The sequence below is a fragment of the Numenius arquata genome, chromosome 2 (assembly GCF_964106895.1).
Source record: "Numenius arquata chromosome 2, bNumArq3.hap1.1, whole genome shotgun sequence".
Lineage (NCBI taxonomy): Eukaryota > Metazoa > Chordata > Aves > Charadriiformes > Scolopacidae > Numenius > Numenius arquata.
The window spans coordinates 1,851,360-1,868,486 of NC_133577.1; the positions used below are offsets into that span (position 1 = coordinate 1,851,360).

The 17,127-nt window shown below is 40.5% G+C and overlaps 1 protein-coding gene across 1 annotated transcript in view; it reads left to right on the top strand.

Annotated features, from left to right (window-relative positions):
• The window catches only part of LAMA2 (laminin subunit alpha 2), a 304,356-nt gene that overhangs the window by 231,521 nt on the left and 55,708 nt on the right, over positions 1–17,127 (top strand). Inside the window, exons 40-42 of the mRNA XM_074144590.1 lie at positions 890–1,053; positions 4,042–4,180; positions 10,937–11,039. Of these exons, the coding sequence (XP_074000691.1) occupies positions 890–1,053; positions 4,042–4,180; positions 10,937–11,039 (406 nt within the window). The remainder of the gene's footprint in view (positions 1–889; positions 1,054–4,041; positions 4,181–10,936; positions 11,040–17,127) is intronic.

Genomic DNA, 17,127 nt, shown 5'->3' on the forward strand with positions numbered 1-17,127 from the left:
TTCTGTGATTTTTTTATAAATATGGTGATGTGATTGCGGGACAGACTTTATCTTCAGAATTGCAGGTGCAGCAACCATTCACAATCTCACCACGACTCTCTGCTCTAGATGTAGATTTATCTGCACAGAAATGTGTGTGCATGTCAGAAGGAAACTCCAGAAACAATTTGTTGCCTGTGGCAACAATTTTAAGTCTAGATAGATCAGGGAGAGGAGAGGAGTGCACTCTCACTTGACATAATGTTTTTGAAAATTCTGTCTTAAAAGTTTTATCAACAGAGTTTGAGATCAGTGCCTTAGCTACAAAACAAAAAATAAAATCTTGAAATATCATTGGTTCTGGAAATATTTCCATCTTGCATCGAAAATTGTGATAACAAATGGAAAAATGCCTTTTAGAGAAATGGGAAACACTTTGAGACGGTTTATTGGAGCAGGAAAGGCAGGTCTTCTGTAAGTATAGATCTTACTAAGATAGTTTAATAAGGAAAAATACATTGAAGTCACTCAAAGGGTCCTGAAATAGGAAACTTCTGTCATTGTTTAGTTATTCCTGTGGAGCACAACAACAATTTAGTGTAACTGTGTGTGCATCTACATTTAGGAAGGAGATCCAAATTAGAGTTTATAAGCTTTTAAACTGTGAAGTTTCTTAATTGTAGAATAGAAACTTCTGCTAAACTCAAGAGAGGCCAGGAACTCTTGGAATATTGTTTTGTCTCCCCTCTGCTCTCCAGTCCAGACATTCCTTTTATCCTTTCCATATTAGTTCCCTGCAGTCTTAATGTGTGGGGAAGTTCTGAGATAATATGTCACAAGGAAAAAATATATAAAGGGGTCTGGCATGCTTGCTATCAGCTGCTTAAAGGCCTTTCTTTTTGATTTTCAGTATGTAGAAGGCGTTGCAGATAAGATACAGCCAATGTCTGATCAGCTGAAGGATAAAATAGACGATTTATCAAAAGAAATCCGTGACAGGATGCTTGCAGAAAAGGTGCTGCAGGCTGAGGACCATGCAGCCCAGCTGAACGAGTCGTCTGCGATCCTGGACGGGTAAGGCAGCCCCGCGCCGGGAACCATAAAATCCTGAAGCAGGTTTGCAAAATTGCTTGACAGAATGGAAGGGAGTTCTCCTTAGAGATCAACATCTTCACCGGGAGTATACAAATAACCGGTGTTCTGTATGAGTATACAGTTATCCAGTTGGTTAATCTGTGGGTGCGCTCTTAACACAGCTTAGTTTACCATATGCTTACTGCTAGGATGTTGCAAAAAAAAAAAAAAATTAAAAAAATCAAACTTTGTCTTACAGAGCCCACTATGTGTTTTCATAAACATTTGTTAAAAACAAGAGGTATTTTTATTTTGAATATGACCATTTTGGTAGGAGACCCTTATCATGATCCTAATTTGTTTACTGTCAAAAAAGCCTCATAACGAGGGATAATAATCCCTTTACTGGTTCCAAAACACTCTCCCAAAATGAATAGGTGTCCTGTGCCAAAATACTCAAGCCTGAGTACAGAAACTTCAGTTTCTCTTTACCCCTATCACATTCCTAAATATAAGTGAGAATTGCAGTGGCCTTGATTTATATGACCACAATATATATAATATTCAGAAATATTATAACTCATCAGGTATATAGTTCCTGGAAAGAATAGAAAGTAAGGGGGGGGTGTTGGTTTGGATTGGTTTAGGTGTCTTGGGGGGTGTCTTTTGTTTTATTGTATTTTTGGCATTTAAGAAAGCAAGCCATAAATACTAAGTGTAATTTGCAGTAGTAATGCTCACAAATAGGTCGTGGGTATTCTGCCTCTTGGGCTTGTCCCCAGCATAGCTTCAGAGTTTTATTTTCTCAAAAGTACTGCATGAATAAAAAAGACATATTATTTTTTAACGCAACAATATGCTCCATTTTTGCTGCTTGCATCTTTTAGATCTACCTGAAAACTTTAATATCCCAAAGACTTGTGAGCAGATGTTTAACACATTTTTTTCTTGCCAGCATCTGTAATTTTGAGGAAAAGGCACAGAATTATGTCTGATAAAGTGTCTGATACTTGTAAAATTACTGGCTTCATGTACAGTGTAGTCACATTACTCAATATTCAGCCTAATTTATGCTTTGAAGAGTACATAAAATAACGGTAGCTGTGCTTTTCTAAGTAAAAAAAGATTTGAAGGGCACTATTTCTAGAAAAATGTGACTTTTGTAAACGGTATGTGCCCTGTCTGATTAGGACCTGTTAGTTTTGTGGTGCATCTTTGCATACAGGAGTATGCAGTCTCCATCTGTTTTAGAAATTTAAAGATGTATCTATCTTCACAACTGGCGCTTCGGTTTCTTTTGGTTAATACTAAGTTTGCTGAAAAGTACCATTTTGTCTTACAGAAGAAATTGAGGGAGAGCCGTTTCTCTCCAGTCACCCCTTAAGGCTTCAAATAGTGTATTGACTGATGGTGAGGTTGTTCTCTTGAGAGCTAGAACATGGAACAGTTCATTAATTCAACCCAGAAAAAAATTGTTATTTTTCCTGTATCCAAGGAGGTATCTGTATAGGCTTCTCCCTTATGGGTAGTCGCCTGCTGATGAGTAAATATCGTTGGTATTAGGCAAATTGAGTTCAGTTCCCTCCTAACCAGAAGGGAATTGAACTATATTTCCAAGCAGTACATGAGCTCTGAGCTAGAGAGCTGTTCTGGGCTGCGCATTTCTCTAACAGAGCATCACAAGAAGTTACTATATCCTGGTGAGCTCCGTCTGTAGCTGGGGAAGGAGTTACTCTTTCCAGGAGTGATGCAGAGGCGGCTCAGTCGTGCTGTTTCTGCAGCAGCCTGAAGGGAATCTCTCTCCCTCTATTAACTACATGTAGAGTCCGGGGAGCAAACCTCCCATCCCCTTTGTCTTCCCTGTTGCGTGTTGTAGAAATCATTAAATAATCATGGGAGTGAGGACTGGAGCCCAGCCGTCCTCAGAGAATAGGTTAATTACTAGGTTAGAGAATGAATTTCTCCTTGCTCCACAAACGCTGTCTCAATGACTAAGTGCTTTATACAAGCTGGAACAGGTCCAGCGGGAGTAATCGCTGCCTCCCTTGCCCTGCCGTGTACCTTGATGGGTAGAACAGTTCCCAGAGAGGCAAAAATCCAAGTTCAAATCCGTTCTTGTCCGGTTCAAGCAGGGATTTTAGCCCATTTACCGTTTATTCAGGAAAAGGATCATAGACATCAGGCTTAATGTATTCTGAGAGAGATGTCTTCAAGTTAATGCTGTAGGTGCAGTACTTCTCTGTAGAAATTATTTCAATATATCACACAGAGAGAGTGCAAGGAAAGTGATTTCTTCAACCTGCTGGCTGGAAACTTCCCTAAAAGGAGGTTAGCTGAGCTCCGGTCTGGTCCCCACACCAGGAAATATTATTTGTTTATAATTCCCTTTTTAATCTAATTATGGTTATTAGAACGGAGTGTTTCCTGTAAATGGAACACCCCATTCAATATGAAGCATTGTTGGTTATGTTTTTCATTTTGGTCGGCAAAATTAACATTTAGGATTTGGTTTAGACAGTGAGATCTCCTCCAAACCTGGCATTTGTGTGTGTGGCAGCCAGACTGAGAAATTAGTTGCTCATAGATTTTACTTTAAAACATGCCTGTGATGCTCCCTCCCGTGTTCATACAATACAAAATTCATTGAGTTTCCTGGTTCAACGCGTAACGTATATTCATAATGTGGGTTTATAGGTTATCTGGATTATAGTGCTAAGCACTACACTATCTTTTCTCAGTGTCCCATCCCCTTTTATCTCAAAGAACCCCCTCTTTTAGTGGACATTGTTTTTATGTCTTTTTGCACAGATAAAATGTGAATTCCATTAAAAACATGATGCCAGAACTCCTGAAATCTCAAGTGTAGCATTGCTCTCTAAAGAAATGCCTTAGAAATATAGGCTGTTGGGTTTGAAAAAGTAGGATATGGTGTTCTGATGAGCTCTGATAGCAAGTTTAATGGTGTGTTTGCTTCTTCCATCGCAACAGAATCCTTGCTGAAGCCAAAAACATCTCTTTCAATGCCACGCTTGCTTTCAATGCTTACACTAACATCAAAGATAACACCGATGAAGCTGAAAAAGTTGCCAAGGAAGCCAAGGCTCTCGCAAATGAAGCAATGCAAGCGGTAAGAAAAATAAGTAAATTGGGAAGAAGGCTTAGATGTTCTGTGGAATGGGGCTTTTATTTTGCCATCTTATGGCTTTATTTAGAGACCCTGCCACCATAGATTCCTGTGTTGAGATCAGAAAGCTCTGCCCTGTCAGAGCTCCTTGTGCTTTCAAATGACATCCCCATTTGTTCCTAAATCTTGTTCCTTATTTTTTTTCTCTTTTTTTACTGTTCTTCCTCCCTCTTTCTTCTACCTTCCAGTCTCTCTCTGCAGCTCAAGCCAACAGCTGCTGCAGGAAAGCTTTGAGGCAGGAGTGCAGGTCATTTGGTACTCAGTAAAGCTAGTTTATATTTAATGAATATTTTACACACATCTAAAGAGCTCCATACTTTAACTCTTCACCCTCTAGTTCCACGAGAACGCTCAGGGGCACCTCTTTGCACATAGGATGATCTGCGTCCACCTGGCAGAGTTCTAGAAATGGGGAATTGTAGGAGGGGAGCAGAAAGTTTTATTCATAGAACCTGTACGGCTTCTTTTGTGAATTTTGCCTTATTTCACAGAGAAATCTTATTCTCACTGTGAGGTACTGCATGCAAATTTTCAGAGGAAATGGAGAGAACTTTATAAAAATAGCCAGCTCTCCAGCCTGGGTCATGATAAGGAACTTGCCTCCTTAATGCATATACTGTGAGCAGAAAACGTTCGGAACATAGCCAGGATTATTTTTTTATGTCAAATATCAAAGGAGTTAATGGCTAATATGTGGAAGTCGGTCAGAGAGCAACAGACGTGCACTTTACAGGCACACAGAAACGTGAGGAAATGACAGTATAATAGGAAATTGCCAGGCCTTATAGTTGGTGCAGAAACACACAGATGAACAGAAGCAGCTTGTAGTTACAGCACTCGTACATGAATAAAGGTGGCCTGCGGAGAGCTGCTTCAGTCAAATGCATCGGGAGAACAGCAAGAGCAATCACAGGCTGTAAAGATCTGCATTTAGGAGTTGAATAAAATGTTCTAGCCACTGCACAGAAATTCTAATATTTTTAGGCTGTTTATATTGTCAACTTCTATTTCAAATAACATTAATTACTGTATTTCTCTCATGATGAAAAAATTTCCTCTCAGGCATTAGTATACTCTAGTTCTTTGTACATAGTTATTTGTTTCACAGGAACTCCTAATGAGACTGCAGGAGTACATAAGGAGCTGGGGATGTTTTTCCTTCTCATCGGGATTTCATACAGTTAGCTGCCTCTCGCTCCTTTGATGACTCGCAGTGAGTGAGGGAGGCAGCCGTTTCGAGGATTGAATAGGAAAAAAAGATACATACATCAGTCAAGAAACAAAGCAAGCAATTACATGTGTGTCTACAAAGGAGTAGAGATCAGATGGTGAACGGGCTGATTATACATCGGAGAGAAAGCGGTTAGATAATTTGAAAGGGATGGAGACGAAGATGGACAATATGATGTAAATAGAGGCGAGTGGCAAGAAAAGAGACTAAGATATTATTAAGGTGAGATGTGAAGCATCTCCATTGCATGGATTCATTAGAGGGAGCTTGGTTTTTGTTATGAGCTGTATATGAGTAACAGGGATCTAATTGATAAAGACCAAAATGGAGGGAGCTGCTGTCTTTTAAATGCACCTGACTTGATATAGAGTAGAGGTAACCAAATTGCTGCAGAGCAAGGGAGAATTTAACCATTATTTGTTAAATGATCATGTGAGGATTTGGGGGCCAGTTTTAAAAAATATCTTGTGAACTTCTTTCATTTGTTTTTAATTTTTTTTTTTTTTATGCAAAGACGGTTGAGTGTTTGCTTATCCTAAGTGAAGAGCTGAACTGCTAAGCAGGTAAATTGGGTTCCCAAGGAACTTACTTTTAGCTGGGCTTCAGCGTGAGAGGGGGAGCACACCCTCCCTCCCTCGGGGCTGGCTGGAGCACTGTGGTTCGAGCCCTCTCCTGGGAGGCAGTGTTTGTGGATTTGGCCCCCCTCAGGCTGAGAAGCCCCTAGAAGCTCTGTCCCCTCCTCCCTGAGAAGATGCTCTTTGGTGCAGAAGAGAGCGATCATGGTTTTCTCCTCCTTTTGAAAGATGGAGCCCATGTTCTCCTCTTTATGAGAGCAGTTGTGGGTGCTCCGTCACTGGAGCGAATAATTTACAAGAACCTTAGCGATATCTCAGGGTTCTTTTGTATTTTGGTTTGTAATGGGAAAATTACTTTGTTTTCAAATTAAGCTACCGTTGCTAAAAGCAAGAACTAAAAGATGCTTAAAATCCGTTGTGATTAGAGGGAGCCTGATAAATGACTGGAAAAAAAATGTATTAAAAATATGACAGGAAAATTCCTCCTGAGCTTTTTATGACGGATTTGCTCTCCCCTTTAAAAGCAAAATAAATTTATCACAGATGAGAAATCTCTAGCATTCGAGCAGCTTCAACGTCCCATTACTTAGCCAAGGCAGTGACTGACTGGAGAGGGGAGCCGTGTTAACAGATCCAGGCTGAGTCTCACAGATCAGAATCAGAGTTTTACAACACACCTTGAAAAAGTGTAATTATTCTTAGGCTTTTTAGGGAGGGCTTGTAGGCTTGTAACTGGAACCACAGGTGATGTATTGGGTGTTCAGGATCCTTCTTTGCTTTTTTGTAGCTGGTACCCCGACAGTTATGTTGGGTGTCCAGGGTTCCTTATGTCACAATGGCATAAAGCCATCGAGTTCTCCTCCTCCTGAGGATGTCCTGAGGTGCAAGTCTTTCATAACATTTTGGTACTTCAAAATACTCATCCGTCTTCAGGGCTGGTAAAAACGAGAATAGCCCTAACTCTGGTATAGGTGAGAACTTCACAGGATATAAGTGTACGTGAAAAGAAAATAATTTAATTTAAGAATACGGCAGAACTATTTTTTACTGATGTGAATTAGCACCTAGGTCTATAAAGTACCTTATACGTGTGTAATTTCAAGTATGTGATCCTCAAAACTGCCCCAGTGCATTTACATCCATGAGCTGTACCTCGCCTGTGACCAAAACCACATTGTCAGCAGATTTGAGCAACACGGCGCCTACTTCATGTTTGGTGCCTACATCCATTCACGAAACCTCAGAATAAAAGCCCTTTCTGCAGAGCCCCCAGCAATTCTCTGACCGATAAAGTGTTTGGCATGTGCTATCGGGGGGGTTCTTCGCAGAAGGCTGTGGCTGATCTCATTCAAATTTTCAGCGTGTGACACATTTCCCTGTTAATGTGATAAGTGAGCGATTCACACGATCGCCCTTGGGAGATCCAGAGAGATTTCCTCCATCCCAGCAGAGTGCCATAACCCACCAGGCTGAACTGAAATCTTTCTGCCCCTCCCACAGCAGCTGTCTCACAAAAACAGAGTTCGAGATTTTTTGAAATACCAGAAAAAGGAAGACAGAGGGGATATTCTTCCTAAATTCTTTCCTTACCTAAAATCATCTGCTAATTATCAATTCATTGGGTTTTTTCTGTCATTTGATAGCTGTTTTGCTTTTGCTGTCTGTCGTGGTTTCGGCCAAATTTACCAAAACCGGACCGACAGATGGCCCTTCCCCTCCTTCTCCCCCCCAAAAGAGGAGAGAGGAGGAGAAAGAGATAAGGAGATTCAGAAGTTTAGAATGAACTAAACTACTTTAATGAAGAATTAATATTAAAATAAAGATGAAAATAATGAAATAGATACAATATATACAAAACCGTATCAAGCTCCCAGGATGACAGTCACGTCACCGGCAGGCACTGGGGAAGTCCCAGACTGGACTCAGCGACGAATGGGAACTGGATTCCAGCTCTGGAGTCAGGAACACACGGATCGGGATCAAAGGCAGATGGACAGACAGAGTCCTCTCTGGACATCGGCCATCGCAGGAAGGGGCTGACCCTTTGATCCCTCAGCCTTTATACTGAGCGTGGGGCAGATGGGATGGAATACCCCAGTTGGTCAGGTTTGGGTCACCTCTCCTGTCCCCTCCTCCCCACCGATGTGACCCCTCTACGTTTTTTCCGTTTCCGACCCTCTAAGGGGGCAAATAACGAAATTGTCTGCCCTTGGTTGTTACAGCAATAAGGATAAGCAAGGGCCTCCCTGCTCACCATCCCTTGGCACGGAGCACAAACATTGGGCTGATCATTCTGAGAACGAGCAGTTTTCTCCACAATATGCCGTTAATTTCAGAGAGTTAGAGGAGGCCGAGCTAGGATGTAAAGTTACAGAACAGAAAATTGGTTCAGTTTTACTTCAAACCGGGACACTGTCAAACTTCATTAAAATTTTTTTGCTAACCCATGGATAGGTAAAAACCAGACCATCAGGCCGATGCATAGTTTCAGTGGCAGCATTTCAATACTATATTTTTATAACAGCACTTATGCCTCTTAAGCCACGACGGAGATTGCATTGATTAGATCCGTAATGAGATCCCACTTGTGCTGCCAGCAGTCGAACGGCACAGAGTCTGCATGGGAAGGGCAGGGGGCGTGAAGGAAGGTGCCATCCCCAGGTTATGGGCCCTCTGCAGACAGAATTAGAACAAATCAGATTCCTGAGACCCTGCAATTTTCCAATTTGTCTTGAATAATAATCTTTTCTTACTTTTTTTTCCCCCTTTTTTACAGCAGGTGTCCCAATTTAGAAAGTTATATCAAAGACCTTTGGCTGTCAGTCTTATTAAATCGTAGAGGGGTTCATCATGACCTGGGCTTGCCACAAGCACACAAACTCACCTCACACAAAGCCAGAAAATGTGTGGCTTTTTCATTTTTCAGACTCGATGTCTCACGAGCCACAAGAAAAGCTAGCAAAAAAGAAGTGTGTTTTGCATCAGATGCCTTGATTAATCCTCCCTTTTATAATTATTTTGCAATAAATATAAAATAAAGCTTTTAATCAGTACAGGTGGATTTGTCTCTGAAGGGACTTTCCTAGTATTAACTTTATACTGAAATATGTTTCTGACTAATTGTCAGCACGTGCCCAATTATTGCCCCTGACTTGATGAACTTCTTGGTTTTGCGTTGTAAATCTGGCCTTACAACTTCATTGTATTGAACATAAACTGCTTGAACAGGCAGTCATCCAAGCCTAGTCGTTTAATAATAATAACAGTCATTATTTTTGAAGCCCATGGCCACAGAGTGAACACACCCTCGGTTCTGTTGCTGATGGGAAAAGGAATAAAAAAATGCCTGATTTGACAGGTGCATCTGCCACAAAATCTGGCCAAACAATCCTCCTTCAGGAGCAGCCTTTTGCTTAATTGGATAGTCTTTTTTTTTTCTGGGTTTGTACGTATTACCAGTGCTACTTGCGTTACATGATAAAAGAAAATCTATAAGAAACTAGTTTTATTGATCTTTTGAACGTATAGTTTCTGTTGATGTCGAAAGGAATTTGTATACACAGCTTAATATTTCAGGGGAGCTTGGAAATCTGGCAGTCGTGTGGGATTACTCCTTAAACTCACCGAGCTGATGGGGAAAGCCAAGCGCACACTTACTAAAGACTTTAAGGATTTTAAGGATACCATATGAATGCAAGGAATCTTTAACAGCTATATCCCTGTGACGTGGCAATATTTGCTATGAGATATCCCGTAACAAGAACTTGGTTCTGAATTTTGCAAGCATGCAAAGAATTCTATGAGATTTTTAAAAGAAATGGGCAAGTCCAATATATGGATTTTACAGTGTCATTGAAAACCAACAAAGATTCAGTAGTATGCGAAATATCACCTCTGGGCTTGCTCATTATATAAATAATGAATAGCCATAATAACTGTGTCATTTAATTGACACATAGTTAATTTTTGAGTATATGTATCTGCCCTGGAAAATGAAAAGTAGCTGCTTCTTAATTACATACTAGTTACAGGGCTATGACCCGTGACTAATATAGAATGTTTTCTGGCTGTCAGGGGTATTCTCAAAGAAATGTATTCAGTGTGATGTGTGACCTGAGCTCAGTCTTAGAACTGAACAGTACATGGCTCAGAACTGGAGCGTTTCCCACCAACTGAAAATACTAATCTAATTTAGGAAAATCATTTTAACTATTAATTAATCTCTGCGCTGGAGATAGAGATGGATGTTTTTCAAAAGAAACATCTTTAAGTGGCATGATATGATGAAGGATGGTTATTTAGTAATAAAGGTCTGTCAGATTAACTGCAGTTTGCCCTTCTTTTTAAACTGTATTTCTTTTCTATCATATTTTCTTTACTGTCCCAGCAATTACAATTCTTGCATTTAACCACAAAGGCATCTCTGTTGTCAATATTAGAATTTGGATCCCCAGATCCAGTCTGGCTTCTAAAGGTACCGTTGCTGCTGTTAGGGAGAAATTCTGTATTGCATGGGGGGAGGGAGAAACCCGTGCTCAAGTTGAAATCGCTTTTTGTTTGTTTATTTATTCGGGGTTTTTTTGACAAAGTTTTGCTTCTAGAGTCAAACCTGTTTCTGTAATGCTATAAACATTTTCTCTTTTTATTGAAGTCATCACTGGTATTCCAAAGGAGATGTGCCTTCCCCTAAAAACAAAAGGAAATTAATTAGAGATTTTTTTTTTTTTTTCTCTCTTGTATACCAATCTGACAGCAATGTGATATATCAGAGCACACTGGTGTTCACTTAAAATTTTAGTGAATTCACAGCTGACTGTTCACTTAGATCATCTTCATCTACCTTTTATGACTTCAGCCTTTCCTGTGTGTATGACACTGCTTGTTTGTCTGCAGACATCTGGTCCTGAAGGGTCATTGAAGGATGGTGCCAAGAGCTCTCTTCAGAAAAGCTTCAGGGTCCTTAATGAAGCCAAGACGTTAGAAAATGGTGTTAAAGGTATGTGCAGCGTATGGCATTCGGGCCCATTAAATACAAGAAAAACATTGTGAGACTGCTGTGCTTCCAGTATGAAGATGTATCAGTAGAAGAAAGCAGGGTTCATGATGTGATTTGAAATTTTGCAATGGAGCAATGAAAAAGATTCTCCTATTCTGGGTCCAGGCGTTACACGGGGATTTCTTAGACAGGAAGGTTGAGGAGGATAGAGCCTTGGTCTTCTCTTGCTGATTACAGTGAGAGCAAGAGTAAGTGGGGAGGGCTGGAAATACTGGTTCTGATTTCCTAAATGCTCTAGCAGAAAATGAGTACAAAACCCAGCCCAGCATTAAATTTTGATTCTTGTGAGTACAGCAGCAGGGTTTGCAGTGCCGGTCAGAGACACCACGGCTCCTCAGGGCGCTGGTGGGATTGTGCCAGAAGGGGAAGCTGGGGGAGGGATAATGAAGGTGTTTGCCTGAGAGTAATGGGAGGGAGTTGCTGTTTTCTTTAAAAAATGAAACTAAAAACATGTCTCCAGAGGAAAATAATTATTTTCACACACAGAAAATAAATATTTTTTTGTTCCTAAAGCATAAATACATGTCTAAATGCAGTTCAAATCATAAAGTTTGTAGATTCCAAACCAAATACTTTGGTTTCCCTGTGGAAAAAAAATTAAATCTTTAATTTAATTTCTATTCAGTATTTTCCACTGGGGAAAAAAAAAAAAAAGAAAATGGTTTTGAACTATGCTGTTTGGTGATACGTCAAAGTTGGTAATTCAGGTCAGACTCTGCTTGTAGTGTCCTTAATATTTTCTCAGCAATAAATAGGTGTATTACTGGTAAATGCCATAGTGTGAGGAGGTAGGACAGGAGTCAGTGTGGACACAGATGAGGTGGTTTTGCGCACACGTGAATAATCCACTGCAGAAATGAGGGATGAGGAGCAATTGTCTGGGTAGCACTTCTCTAGAGCAACACTGAAAGGAAGTGTGGATCAGGTACTGGGTAGAGGTGGGAAAGGCAGATGTCCCAGGGGAACGCATGAATAGGAGCAGGGCTTTCCACAACACATGAAACTTGCTAAAAGCTTTAGTGAATTTACTGGCTACAGTCCTGGGCTCTGAACTTCCTGAGGGCTGAGGGGGTTTGCAGAGTCCTGAAGACATCACGAAGTCTAATTGGAGATCTAGCTGAGGAGGGGAGAGGAGAAAGATAGAAACAATTTAATTTGGTAAACTGAAAAAGAGACTTCATAGTCTTCAGTTATGTCAAGGTTTCTCAAAAGAAGATGGTTCTCACATGTCTCAAATCCACTGAGAGATCACACATTAGGAAAATCTTCCTTGTAGTTAAAATACAGAAGTACTAGAATTGATTATTAAGAAAAATCTTTACCTTTGAAAATCTTTGAAAACAGCTTAGATGAACATCAGTGAGGAATAACTGCTGGTCCGGAGGAGAAAAATTATCTTTGGACAAACATCTATCTGAGCCTGTGATTCAATGATCTTCTGGTCATTGCACCCAGTTTATTTCTTGTGTCTTTATCCAGACTGATTGTTTTATAGGTCCTGTAAGAAAATAGTTATTGCAAAAGTATTGAAGCATGTGTTTAACAGTACTCAACACTTCTTCCTCTACAGCAGTCTTAGAAAGGAATTGAAAAAATAGTTCATTTGGACTAAAGCTGAGGGTAAATAAGGATGATACAATTATCCACTTTCAAGTAGGCCAACACTGACTTTCACACATCTGCCTCTGTGAAAAATGTTAAATGTTACTGCTTTAATGGCTTTGGTTTTGCATATAACAGAGAAAGCAACTTAGGAGCACATAGTGTTTGTGCCACCTGTATAGTAAAGTCTGAGAGGAGAATCAACTGAGTCCTCCCTACAACTATTTTGAAGGTCTTTCGTCCAAATACTGAGTAATATTTTGATTGGTCTACACAGAATACATTCAAGTTGATACCTTTGTGGTTTATTCCAAATTAGTACATTTTGATCCCCTCCCTTCGGTAATTTGAAATTTTGTTGTGTGTATTTTGAGAAGCTTGTGTCCAGTCACTGTAGTTTTTGAAAAATTCTTTCCTCCTAGATATGTTATAGTTTAACCCGATTCAATTGGCTGAAGCTGCAATAGGGTTAACCTGGAATTAACCACAAGGATGGGAAAAGCATAGCACTTGAAAACCCGTGTGAGAAAACAGACTTGGAACTTGAAAGAAATAAAGACAAGTAGAGGAAAACAGCTATCATATGATATTTTATTGCTCATCATAAGATCTGAAAATCAAACTGGGTTGGTTTGGGTTTTTTTTTTGTTTCATGCATCAGAACTTCAAAAAATCTCGCAGTAAATATTCGAGGTTGAGATTTAAACTGCTTGTCACAGAGACGATGCCTGAAGCTTCCCTGTTGTGCTAGAGTAGTTAAAATACTTTTCATTAAAAACAAGACAGATTTTTATAATAAAGCCCAGTCTTTCAGGTTTTAACATACAAAATTTCTGTTGGCCTCCTGAGAGATGCATTACGAAGAGCTCACAGCATGAAGGATGAGATCCGTACAACTTAGAAGTCAGCTTTTGGCTATTACTACACTTTCATTTAGTTTTGGGAGCTCTAGGATTTCCAACTGCAGAGCTGGTTAACAAGCAAACATAATGTTTAATAAGGCCATAAAACATAATGTTTCGTAAGGTCATTAATTACATTTCATTGTCATACGCTGCTTGAAAGTCAAAAACATTAGTTTTTTCCTGTAGCTGCTCTGAAGAAAAAATGTGCCTGCGGTTAGTAGTAAATCTTGGATGTATATTTGGGGTGTTCTTTATGGCGACTCTTTACAGATTCAGTACAGATGTAGGGCTGGAGGGACAAGTTTCAGCAAATAAGTTACAGAAAACCACAAAATTCCCAGGGGAGGCCAGTGTGCAATTTAAGGAGCGTGGCTGAGGTAGGAAGAACGGGGATGCTGTTGGTGCCCCCTTCTGGAATGCCAACCGCTGGGCTTTGCCCTGGCCAGTGTCGAGGAAACACCGAAACGGCAGCGTTCCTCTGGGCAGAATAGACACCACAGAGCAGAGCCCGTGGCTTGGTGTGCTCCCGGGCAGTTGTATCAGAGCAATCATGTGTTCCACGTAGCACAGTGCCCCATTTTCAAGGACAAATTAAAATAGGGTCTGTGTTGGGGTATATGTCAGTTCCACGTGCCCACAAGACTGTCCAGTTTAGCCCTGAGAAAAGATGTATTACAACCTCAATAAGACATTACTTCAGGGATTTTTGAAAACAGGATATTATTCTCCCATTTTACACCAGTGAGAATTTAAGTTGATAACAGTTTCATAATTCAGAACCAAGGTCTAAATTGTCTAAAGATTCATAAAGCAATCCTAATGCAAGCAGGGAGTAGTGCTTAAAATGCACATATGAGATCTTTGTCTGTGTTCTTGCCGCGTACTGAAGGGTAACGAGATGGAGCTTTCTTAGTGCTCTCTGATATGTCTTAGATTTAAAGAGCTTCATACAGACAAACATTCTGGACTTTTCACAGGATGCCTTTTTGGGATAAAACGTGTCCATGCTCCACAGCATGATGAGATGGGTTAATGTTGTGCCCAGAATGCAGAAGCGTAAGAATAAAATGCAATGACAGATTTCTTTTTTTCCCCACCCCTCTTTTGCTCTAAAGGGGTGATGTTATTATCAGCATAATCCCTTCTGGATGTCTGGGTGTTTCCAAGATAGAAAGCAAGAGTTGAGTGTAAAACTAATAGAACGTTATTTTTGTACGATTCTTATAAAATCACCCTGTTCAGAGTCTCGATGGGAAGTACAGGGTGGATGATGGGCACTCTCTGAAGATATGGTAGACAGAAGTCATCATTAGTTTGAAATTTCTCTGTCTGCACTACAGGTAGTACATTAGTTAAAGTAATGAAGACCCGTAAGCCCCTCAACTAATACACACTCCAGAAATCCAGGCTGGGCTGTGATGGAGGTAGGAGTATTTTCTTGCTACATTATGACATTCCCCTGATTTGTGGCCAATTACCCTAGTTATAAAGCAGCTGTTAATCACAGAAATGTTTCATATTACCAACAAAAACTGCTGAAACAGTCCTTACAAAGCACAGCTTCTGACAGTACCTATTAAAATGGAGATTTAGTCATTTCTCTCTCTGTGGGGCGAGGAGTTAGAAGGAATAATCCTGGTGGGAGAAGCAGAACCTGTCTGTAGCGCTCTACCTAAGAAGGAGTTCTGAAATTTTGGCTACAAGTGAGTGAGTGGCTGCTGCCTGCCAGCTTCCTTCTCTCCGTGCCTAGAGGGATTTTCAGTTTGCCAGGAGCAATTTTTCTTCCTTTTAATTTTGAATTTACTGTTTTAAAAATATACTTGCCCCAGTGTGGAATTGAGACAATATAGAGACTTTGTCGAGACTGATCAATGAAAAGAGAAAATAAGATGTATAAACTGCTCTTCGGCTGGAGACTGCTGTCAGGTGGCTACTGAAATTCAGCTTGTGTCCTTTATTTTGCTTAAGAATTGACAAGTTGAGGGGGGCTTGTCTTGTCTGACAACCCGTGAATATTTTTAGCTAAAACATTTTCTGGAAGAGAGGCAAGCTAAATCCCTTGTTTATGCATTCTCCTCTGCTTTGTATTTTTGCTGACCTGGCATATTGCATTCAGCAAATTATTGCATTAGTTTGATGGCCAACATAATACTCATACAAAAACTGCAGTCGGTGCTGAAAAATAGTCTTTTTAAAAAGTCAGCCATCATTAGCAGCATTTCTCCAGTTATATCTATTTCCCTTGCTTGTCCCTAGTACCAGTTTCTAAGTCTTGCTTATTTTAGGGGAAAAAATTTAACTTTTGACCCATTGTCCTCTTTATCGGAATAGACTGTGGGAAGCAAGAACGCTGTTTGGAAGAAGGAAACCAAAGATAAGAGAAAGGGATGTGTGTAATTGCCAGATCATTCATGCAGTATCCCATCAATAAAAACAGCTGCATATGTTCTTCATTGATAGATTTCCACCTTTTTTCTGGTTTTGGGGGATATGCGTTGGGTACCATAGCCCCATGATGTCTTCTGGGACAGTTTTGCATGGAAAACTGCCTTTGATCATAGCAGCAGAAGACATCTGTTTTCACCAGCCTTGCAACGGTGGCACATCAGCAGTAATGAAGCAGGGCCACCTATGTATGTCATCTGCAGACACTTGTAAATACTTGTCTCTTGTAAAAATAGATCACTGCATATAAACAGTAAGTTTTTAAGTGAGTTCTTAATGAACCATATGAGTGTAGGGATTATATTTTTATTTTGTTTTGACTTATTACAGTTTATTCTGTAATTCTGTATTTAACTATGGAAATACAAACAAATCAAAAAACTTTGTTCACGTTATTCAAGCCAGAAACTTAAAGGCCCATACCTGCAAAATCCTTCAGGGTCCTGCTTATTCTTTAGGGTTTAGCTTGAATAGTTTTGTTGATTTGAACAATGAACAGTACATTGATTGTCATCCTACGCCATCTCCGTGCAGACCTAATCAAGTAGAAACAGGATTGAGAGAAATATCTTAGGGTACTCCTCAACCTACACTTCAGTGTGAATTGATAGTGCCAGGCATCCTGCAGTGCAGACCCACTAACCTCTTCCATGTCAGAGAAGCTGCATAGTGTGGAAAAACTTGGACTGTAGCTGCCTGTATTTTGTCTGACCTCTGTGATTAACTCCAGGATCTCAGGCTTTCAAATCGTAGAATCATAAAATGGTTTGGGTTGGAAGGGACCTTAAAGATCATGTAGTTCCAACCTCCCTGCCCTGGGCAGGGACGCCTCCCACCAGACCAGGTTGCTCAAAGCCCCATCCAGCCTGGCCGCCTTCTTATGTTGGAGGCCTCAGAGCTGGACACAGTACTCCAGGTGGGGTCTCCCCAGAGTGGAGCAGAGGGGCACAATCCCCTCCCTTGCCCTGCTGGCCACACTTCTCTTGATGCAGCAGGAGGATGCGGGTGTCTTTCTGGGCTGCCAGCGCACATTGCCGTCTCCTGGTGAGCTTCTCATCCACCAACACCCCCAAGTG